At 43.0% G+C, this 9521-nt stretch overlaps 1 protein-coding gene across 2 annotated transcripts in view; it reads left to right on the forward strand.

The window, feature by feature from the left end:
- LOC148026903 (RmlC-type cupin) overlaps positions 1-4497 on the forward strand; it is a 38185-nt gene extending 33688 nt beyond the window's left edge. For both annotated transcript variants that reach the window (XM_087691427.1, XM_087691428.1), the window contains exons 3-4: positions 3002-3357; positions 3488-4497. In XM_087691427.1, coding sequence (XP_087547553.1) covers positions 3002-3205 — 204 coding nt within the window. In that variant the 3' untranslated portion in view covers positions 3206-3357; positions 3488-4497. The remainder of the gene's footprint in view (positions 1-3001; positions 3358-3487) is intronic.
- The last annotated feature ends 5024 nt before the right edge of the window (positions 4498-9521 follow it).

The raw sequence follows: 9521 nt of genomic DNA on the forward strand, positions 1-9521 counted from the left end.
GGGCAGCCAAGCCCTTCCCCTTCTTTGCAAAAGATGATTCCTTCTGTGCCTTGGCCCATGCCTTGGTTGGAGGATTTGAATCGGAGTTGGAGGAGGATGAGTGTGATTGTCGGAGGAGTTTGTATCTTGCTTCTTTTTCTGCTGCTTCTTTCGCGAAGCCACTAACTTCTTATAATCCTTTTGTAGGTGCCCCTTTTTTCCACAGTGATAGCACTATGACTTTGGCTACTTCTTCCTATCTCCCCTCTTGAAGCTGCAAATGCCTCATCGTGGCCACCATGTCAAGATGGAAGCCTCCCTTGTAATCTCAAGGATGTCTTGTGCTCAAGCAACGTTGAGGACATACGAGTGAAACTCACTAGTTAGAGAGATGTTTGGGCCTGCAAAGCATTGGCTACTCCTTCAAACTCCAAAAGGAGCTTATAGAGCATAGTGCCACAGTCTCCACTAGGTGAACCTTTGGAAGCGCAGACTGTATATGCCGAAGCTGATCTTGGACCTCGTACTTCATCTGCTAGAACTGCCCATAGAGGGTCACTACATGCATAATCAATGGAGCCTCGTACAATATCTACTTCTTCTTCCACATTTGTGAAGCTGTCCTGTAGGAGCCTAGAGGTACTTGTTGGTAGAACCTCTTTGGAAATGCATTGGACAAGAGCGGAATGTGCATATGCACGAGTTTCATTTGTATCCCATGTAAGCATAGCTCCTCATAGTTGTCGTAGTCCCAATCATTAGGAAGCAACACACCATAATCACTTCTGCATAAACCATGCTTTCACGGCAGTAATCCATGTGAGAGAGATAGCTCCATGAAGTTTATCAGCAGTAGAGCAATAGGGAGGTGCCATTTGGAGAGGATAGAATGAGAAGATAAAGCAAAGAAGAGAACCAGAAAGAGAGTATAGCCAGAATACGGTAGATATTGCACTTAGCACAGGTTCATAGGCAATGTAAAGATAGCTGATCACAAAGCTGACTGCTGAATACAGGGAAAACCTGATCAAATATAGCAAACAGAGACTCAGCAGGAAGAAAACAGTCAAGAATCACTGTGAGAATCCTGAAAATTCTGTTGCCCAGCTGGAAGGAGCAGTAAATTCTCAAAATGCAGCAGCTGTATGGTAAAACAGAGACTGGTCAGGCATTAAATGCAGGCAATCAGCAATAAAATGTCAATGTAGGCAGCTGAGCACATATGGAAACAAGCCAGTTTGCACTAGAATCAAGTCGCCTGGGATGTAGTAGTCAGGGAAGATCAGAATCAGCAGTGGGCAGATCTGCAACAGCAAAAACAACACACCAGGACCTAACATGGATGTCTGATACCATGTCAGAAGTGGGCGCACTGATATAAGCACAGAAGACTGCTGTAAGAGATTGCATAACACAAGAGAGGAGAAACAGAGCATACTGACATGGAGTGGCCATTTTTGAGCTTCCCATCCCAGTTTTAGCCTATCCTCAAACTCATCCCAATTCCATCCCCTTGTTAGAGCCCCCTTTGATGGTGACAGGGAATGGCAATTCTCTCTTCCCTTTCCCAAAACCTGCCGTCCCATGTCATATGAGAACTTAGAAGAGAGAACATAGGAATATTGCAAAGAGAGAAATTAGAGATATGCTCGGGAAATGAATCCATATACCAAACATGGGAGTTGTGTACAAAAGTGAGTCACCAATTGTGTGGGCATTGGCATTGGTTCCCTCTCTCCAGTAGGACTTACTCTGAAAGATTGCAAGTGAATGAATGACTCAGGAGGAGGGAGCTTAGGAATAATTATGCAAGAAATATGCCAAAGATTGGATCAGGTCGGCTAGCATCAAAATGGCAAAAAATAGCAGTCGGCCAGCTAAATAATGCTAGGTGGCCAAAATTATGGGCCAATAAATTAGTGCCCGTTGACAAGCGCACAAAAAGAAATGCACAGCCCACAAATACGCACCCAGACTCACTTGTTTGTCTAAGCTGCTAACAGAGGTGGCCACTATTGATTGTTTCTTGCTAAGTGATGATACACATGCATCGCCAAGGAACAACTGCCACTAGTGGACACGTGTGTCAAATTATCTTGCCCAATTACTAACAATGGATGCATGCAAGGTAGTAGATAAGCCATGTGGATAAAACAGCCCTGCTGCAATATTTTGCTCATTGCCCCTAGTTAGCAGCATATCATGAACATACAAGATAAAAATGACAAGACTCTATCCATCTTATCTGATGTAGAGGGTGTTTTTTGTCAGACTATTCTAGAAACTAAGGTCAATCAAGTAAGAATGTACCTTTTCATATGAAGCTCCTCGAGGGGGTTCCCATTCAAAAAAAGCTTTTTTAATGTCCAATTTTCTTCATAGTCAACCCATTGCTTCTGGGCATACCCTTTTGCAACTAACCAAACTTTGTAGTGATCAATGCTACCATCTGCACAATGCGTCAGCTTGAAAACTGACTTTGTGCTGATGGCATGCTTGCCATGTGGATTCAAAGTGGCTGTTGTACTCTGCAGCCATATTGATTAGGTGCTGCTAAGAACAGATCAAATTTTTGATCACCACTTGGATTCACAGTGCACACTGCCATTAGCTTCTTTATTTTGTGATCATTTCAGTCCTTAATGACTCTTCATAACATGGAGAGGCCAACTATGCAAAATTCTGTAAAATGTCTGATTCCAAGTGGCTGTTGTACTCTGCAGCCATATTGATTAGCTGCTGCTGAGAAGGGATCAAATTTTTGATCACCACTTAGATTGTCACTGCCATTAGCTTCTTTATTTTGTGACCATGAAATAATTACTTGCAAATGTTATGTCCAATGTGTTAGGAGTCAAAACAAAATGAGAATTGCACCCACAAGTTTGTATGGTTTGCTGATGACTGTAATACTGTGTTGGAACTAATAGTCATTGTTGTGATGACGTTCACTTGCAATTCAATTATCATTGCTTGTTTTGGAAATGTTGTGGAGTTTAATGCTTCTAAACCATGCTTGCAGGTAGAGCTTTCATTGGCCAACCAGGAGTTTTTTGAAATAGAAATTGATGCGAATGAGGTCGGCATCTTTGGTGGTCCTGCAGGACGTGCCCATGCTCTGCTCAATGTTGATAATGAGAATAGTACTTATTTTCTTGGCTGCCAGGATGCTTTCAACAATGACAAGGGTTCTGGCACAGATTATAATGTTTGGAAGAACTGGTAAATTGGAGCATTTTGTCATTCACTTCAGAGAAACATTCACCACGGTGATGCACGGACTGCATGGACACCTGGGGTGGGATGCGTTTAATATTCTGGCCAAGGTGTCTAGGTGTTCTTCATCTACCAGGGGACAGTCACTTACCTTAAATCCAGGTATTTTTCATCTACTGGGGAATAGTTGCACAAAGATGCTCCTTCACTTTCATGCTGACTGCAGATCATAGGAGGTTGGTCAAATCATAATGATTTAGTTAATCAAATGAGGTTGCTCGTGTCACTGCAGGATCTGCTAGGTTGGAAAAATGTGCTGACAATTGAAGGCTGCTCCTTACACGCTGGAAGAAAGCAGAAAGAGGCGCATGGAAGTAGACATGAGACAAGTGAAGCATTATTTCCTGCCTTTATTTTTTCCAAGGCTCCACCACAAATCTGTGGGTTGTGTTTAGAACAGAATAACATCCAAAACTTCTTTCCCACATCTATCTCTATTGCGAAGCCATTCATGCAGGTGGGCTGCTCTCCCACAGTAAATTTTGAGGTAATAATGGGAGGCCTGATAGATGCCATTGAATGGGCCCCCTAACCCTATGAGGAGGCAGATGGCTGTCACTTTTGACAGAGAATTGAAGAAATTGGTGTTGGAGGAGCCCTTTGAAGTATCTTCATGTTTAAGAAGCCACCTCCAAGTAGTCTACAGTTTCACAGGGGCGTGGTTGACATGTTTCTTCGTCAATATGTTACTCTTTTGTTCAGGATTCTCTGGAATCTCAAGGAGTCAGAGATGTACTCGTGTTTGATTCCATGCTTTGGCCGCTTGTGTAAATCATCATCCAGGGATGGTATTCTAGGCCAATAGCTCTGTCATACTTCAAGGCTTTGCCTATTGGCTTTGGAAAAGTTTCTATCTGACTTAATGGCCTGTTAGCATGGTTTACATGAAGATATCGGTGCTTGGCTGGCCACTTTACCATCAATGGCCTCTCCTTAATATGCACACAATTATTATACTAAATAAACTAGGTTGGGCTGACTCAACAAGACTAAGAATGGATGGCAAGAACATTCATAGACTCTGTTTCCTCTTCATCTCCACCTTTTATGTTACAGCTGTATGATGTGTCTGTCAGATAGTTAACATTATATTACTTGAATGATGGGTGGCAGCCCCCCTCAGTGCTCTCAACACATTGTTGGGGAGAAAATGACTGCCTGGTTAGAAGGTCTTACTATGTGGTTTGGTGTTCTCTTTCTCCCACCAAAGACATTAAAAAATCGCCATATTATCTTACATTATATTTAGAGTGATTTGCATTTCATTCATTTTAGCAGGAATTAGAAGCTGGTAAGGTCTATGATAGTTTAGAATCTATTCTTATCTTCTTTTATATTTTAAGATTCATTATTACCTTGTGGAGTCAAATGTATGTGACTACAAAGTGGGCCCATCTCTATTTATATAAAAACCTATCCATAATAACGGGCCTGCCTTTATTTCTAGTTGGATACCTTTTCAAAGGATTTTACTAGCTTCTCTCTTTATCATGATTGTGCTTGTTAAGAAAGGAGCTTCCTTCCCCCTATGAGGTGTTTTTCTCCTGAAGATAATACAGGGATGTGCACGATCTCAAAGCACAATCAGGTTTGAACTAGTAAAATCACATAGGGGATGCGCCTGGCCTTTGATGGTACCCAAGGTTGGCATTATGCAAATTTTTCTTCATAGTTCTGTAGTAGTTTGAAGTTTTTAAGGTTACTTTGTGCATATGCTATAGTAATATTTCATGTGAAACGCCAGGAATTGGTATTATGCAACTTTTTCATAATTAATGAATAATTTAGTAGTTTTTCAAGGTTATCTTATGCATATATTGTGGTATAGTGTATATTTTGTTGCTCTCATCACTCTTGTGGGTGAATGCGAGATTGTATTTAGTGTGCTTTCATTGCCAATACTTGTAACAATACTAGCATCAATACTTCATTTGGAGTGGTTCTTTGCTATGATTACAAGCGCCTTGCCTTTCACTAACTTATAGCTTTGCTTTCAACCATGCAAGTGTTCACATTGAAGATCTTGTTGTGAACCTGAATTACCAAGTGCTGTCAGAGAACATCGTGTTATGGTCCCAAAGGTGAGAGGGCCTAGCAGTTAACATTTGGGTTCATAATTGTGGGATTGTGTGTTAAGTCTTGCCAAGTGTGTCAATTGGTTGGATAGCTATGTTCACACAGTGTGTTTGTGTAAGTTTGGGGGCTTGTCTACTCCGGCACTCAGTCGTCCTCCTTGTTAGGGTTACTAAGGAGGATTCCATTGGGTGACCAAGCTTAATTGCTCATCTGGCTTTGTAGGACATGTTATTGCGCATAATAAATGTGTGTATCCTATCTCAGAATTAAAATAAAAACAAATCTGATAGTGCATGGTTATGCTTGGTGGGGTCCATATTCAGTCGTGAAAACTCAGCCATGAATTGAGAGTATATATCTGCCAAGGTAAATGCAAACAATGGATGAAGGCTAGGTGGAGTAGATTTGTTAGAGCTGGTTAGCTGATCATTCTGGACAGGAGCAGCAGGTACAACAGCTGGGTAGTAGCAAGCGACAGGTGCACGAGGCGTGCCACGTGGCAGCTGATGTGGCACACGCAGTTGGGGACAGCAGTTGTGCCAACCTGCATTATTTGTTGTGTTTTTCCTGGCATATTTATCGGCCCTGGTTTCAGCAGTCTTGATCAGTTGGTTTTCACAGTTTTCAGGCTGCAGACCGTGGAGACTGCTCTCGGGGCTGATGGAGACTGAGATTTTCGAGGTGGAGACATGCTGATATTCTCTTTACACCCGTGTATATTTCTGCATTCTTATACAGCATTCTTCACTGTAGATTTTTTGCGTTTCAGTCTCTTTCTCTCTCTCTCTCTCTCTCTTTGTTCACCCTTTGTCTTGGTCATTCGCTTCTGCATTGCTTCACTCTGACATGGTATTAGGGCATTGAAGGACTTCCGACCCATTTGAAGAGATTTCAGCGTGACACAAGGCTGTGTTTTGAGCATTCAAGTGCGAGTAGGAGAGCTGTGCATCAGGACAAGGTTAAGGAGCATATGCGCGTGAGAAAGGAGAAGATTTGCTGAAGCTGCTGTTGGTTTTTGCTATTAGAGAAGGAAGAAGGTTGCGTTTTGGGCCTTCATGTGCAGATTTTACATTTTTCATCACCTTCAGTGGGTGAAGGAGTGGGACGAGCAATCAAGAGCCCTAGTAGGTTGTATTTCCATAGTTAGAGGGGGTTACTTTTTGTGTTTTGTGCATGCATTGTAGGTAAAGATGTCTTCTAAGGCCGAGACCGAGTTTCAGGCGAGCATGGACCGGAAGGTGTCCATCTTATCGGCTCTTCCATCAGATCAAAAGCTCGATGGCAAGAATTATCACATCTGGTGGGTCATGATGTTTGCAATTCTGGAGTCGTATGATTTGGTGGAGCTTGTTATGGAGGCTAGTCATCATCCTTCTTTGCGAGAGGAGTCTAGACTCTCTTCAAGTGTTAAGGTGGAGTTGGCAAAGGCTCAGGCACATTGGGATAAACTCAATGCTTGCATTCGCTTGTTTTTATTTCTTTCATGTACTACAACTATTCTCTCTCATATTGAGCATTTGATGGTGGCTCGGGTGATATGGCTGGAGCTTAATTAGATGTACAATCAGATGACCGTCATGAAGCGAGTGTCTTTGGAAGTGTAGATGGGACAATGAATGTCAATAAGTCATCTTCTATGCAAGAGCATATTAATAAGTTGAGACAGCTTCAGATGCACGTTCAAAACGCAGGGAAGGTGATCACTTTTGAAGACATGATGATAACTCTTCTTTCATAGATACCGCCCCGTTTCAATGGTTTTTATTTCACCTTGATTTCCTCAGGGCAGTTTGAGACTTTGGTGAAAAGAGTTTGTTTCTATGGTCTTGGACCAAGAGGAGCAATGGAAAGGTACAAATGCTTTGAAATTTGACGCTTTGGTTGGTCAGTCCTCTCAAAAGGAGGACCAAAAGACGTGGGAGGAAAAATCTAAGAAGGGCAAAGAAAAGGAGTCTACTTGTCATATTTGTGGCAAAACTGGTCATTGGAAGAAGGATTGCTCCGACAAGGAGAAGAAGAAATCTTCAAAGGATTCTGAAGCGATGGCTGCTCCCTCATTAGTTGCCTTTCTCCATTTGGAGGTGGTTGAGGATTCGCCCTTGATGGTCTCTGATGCTGTGTTGACAGCCCCATACACTCAGAAGTGGATTGTTAATAGTGGTGTCTTCCAACACATGACGACTCCTTCAACGGGTGTTGCTCATTTGCGGCCTTCGCATGGCCAGATCTCATTGGTAACAGTTGGTCTATTCCTATACAGGATGAGGAAACATGCATTTGATTTTAGATGGACGTGGTGGTGTCCATACATCTGAGGTACTTTATGTGCCGGCCTTGGGATACCATCTACTTTCAGTACACAAGATTTGTGCCCTCGGTCTTTTGGTCGAATTTGATGAGGATTCTTTTTGGATTCTTGATCGTGCATTGAGGCAGGTTTTTTCTTCAGGTCATGAGGAGAATGGAGTCTACAAGTTGTGGTCTTCTTTTGCCTTGACTTGTCTTCTTTTTACCTCCCAAACTCAGTTTGAGCTTTGGCATGCTCGGTTTGGCCACCTTAATTATGATTACCTTTGGAAGGCATCAAAGAGGCAGTTTGTTTGACGTTTGTCAGATATTGTGGTGAGCTAGCAGCCTTGTGTATCATGCATCCATGGAAAGCAGACTGATGATGCTGTTCCTAGCAAGGCTTCGAGGCGGTCTTCAGCACCCTTGGAGCTTGTTTCTACCGATCTTTGTGGACTGATGAGTATGGAGTCTCTTCGAGGGAGATTGTATTTCATGCTAATTGTGGATGATTACAGCAGGATGACATGGGCTTATTTCTTGAAGCTAAAGTTAGAGGCTTTCTACAACTTTAAGGATTGGTTGCTCTTTGAGGAGAACCAATCAGGTCGGACGTTGAAAATCTTACGATCAGATAAGGGTGGAGAATTGGTTTCTTATGAGTTTGCTCGTTTTTGTGCAGATCGTAAAATTCACCAGGAGTTTGCCAATACAAACACCCCTCAGGAGAATGGTATCTTGGAGCGAAAGAATTGCATTGTGATCGAGATGGCCCGTACCATGATGAGCATTGTCAAACACCTCAGTGTCTATGCGTTGAGGTTGTGGCTACTGTAGTTCACATCCGTAATCGTTTCCCCTACTTCCGTTGTTGGTTTGACTCCATATGAGGCATACTTTGGGTCTAAGCCAGTATTTCAGGGTTTTTGGGTGTGGTGCCTATCTTCACATCTCGAAGACACACCGTGACAAATTAGAAGCGGCTTCCAAAAGATAGGTGTTTGTGGGCTATTGCTCGTAGTCTCAAGGCTACTGATTGTATGATCCTATTAAGTGGGATGTCTACACGAGCCGTGATGTTCGATTCATGGAAGTTCCAGCCTTAGAGGGGGGTGAGGAACACCTTGTTCTCGGAGATCCCGGTGATAACTGAGCGCCTGCGAGTATTCCTCTAGAGCGTGTGCCCCTTGAGGATTTTTCTTCGGATGAGGATATTAGTTCTTAGCTACCAGATCCACTGATTGCTTCCTTGCCGTCGGTGGACCTGTCAGAAACTTTAGCAGATGGAGAGCAACAAGGTGAGATACGGCCGCCTTCTCGTTGGGCTCGTGACACTCTTCGTGATGCAGGGATTGAGGGGATCCCTGAGGAGTGGCAATTGTAGGATGGCTCGTGACGTTCTCAAAGGAACCAAGCACACCACATTGAGCTTGTTTACACTAATTATTGTTTGATGACTCGTATCATGTATGATCGGGAGTTGACTTCTGTAAAGGAGGCTTGACAGTACGATCATTGGCGGAAAGCAATGGAGTAGGAGTTGGAGTCGATTGAGAGGAATGACACTTGGTTTCTGGTGTCGAAGCCTCATAAGAAGATCATTGAAGTCAAATGGGTCTTCAAGCCCAAGTACCACAATGATGGCACATTGGACAAGCACAAGGCTTGCCTTGTTGCTAAAGGTTTTGCATAACACCCATGCATTGATTTCCATGATACTTTGCCTCTATTGCTCAGATGGCCACTATTCTCGTAGTTCTTGCCTTGGCTAGCTATAGGAGATGGTCGGTCTATCAGTTGGATGTGAAGTTTGCCTTCTTGAATGGGGAGTTGAAGGAGGAGATCTATGTTGAGCAGCCTCTCGGCTTCGATTTTTCTAATGGTAAGGTGTACAGGTTGCGGAA

This window comes from Lygodium microphyllum, chromosome 13, assembly GCF_053477565.2.
Source record: "Lygodium microphyllum isolate KBCC chromosome 13, Lygodium_microphyllum_v1.1.10, whole genome shotgun sequence".
NCBI classification, from domain to species: Eukaryota; Viridiplantae; Streptophyta; class Polypodiopsida; order Schizaeales; family Lygodiaceae; genus Lygodium; species Lygodium microphyllum.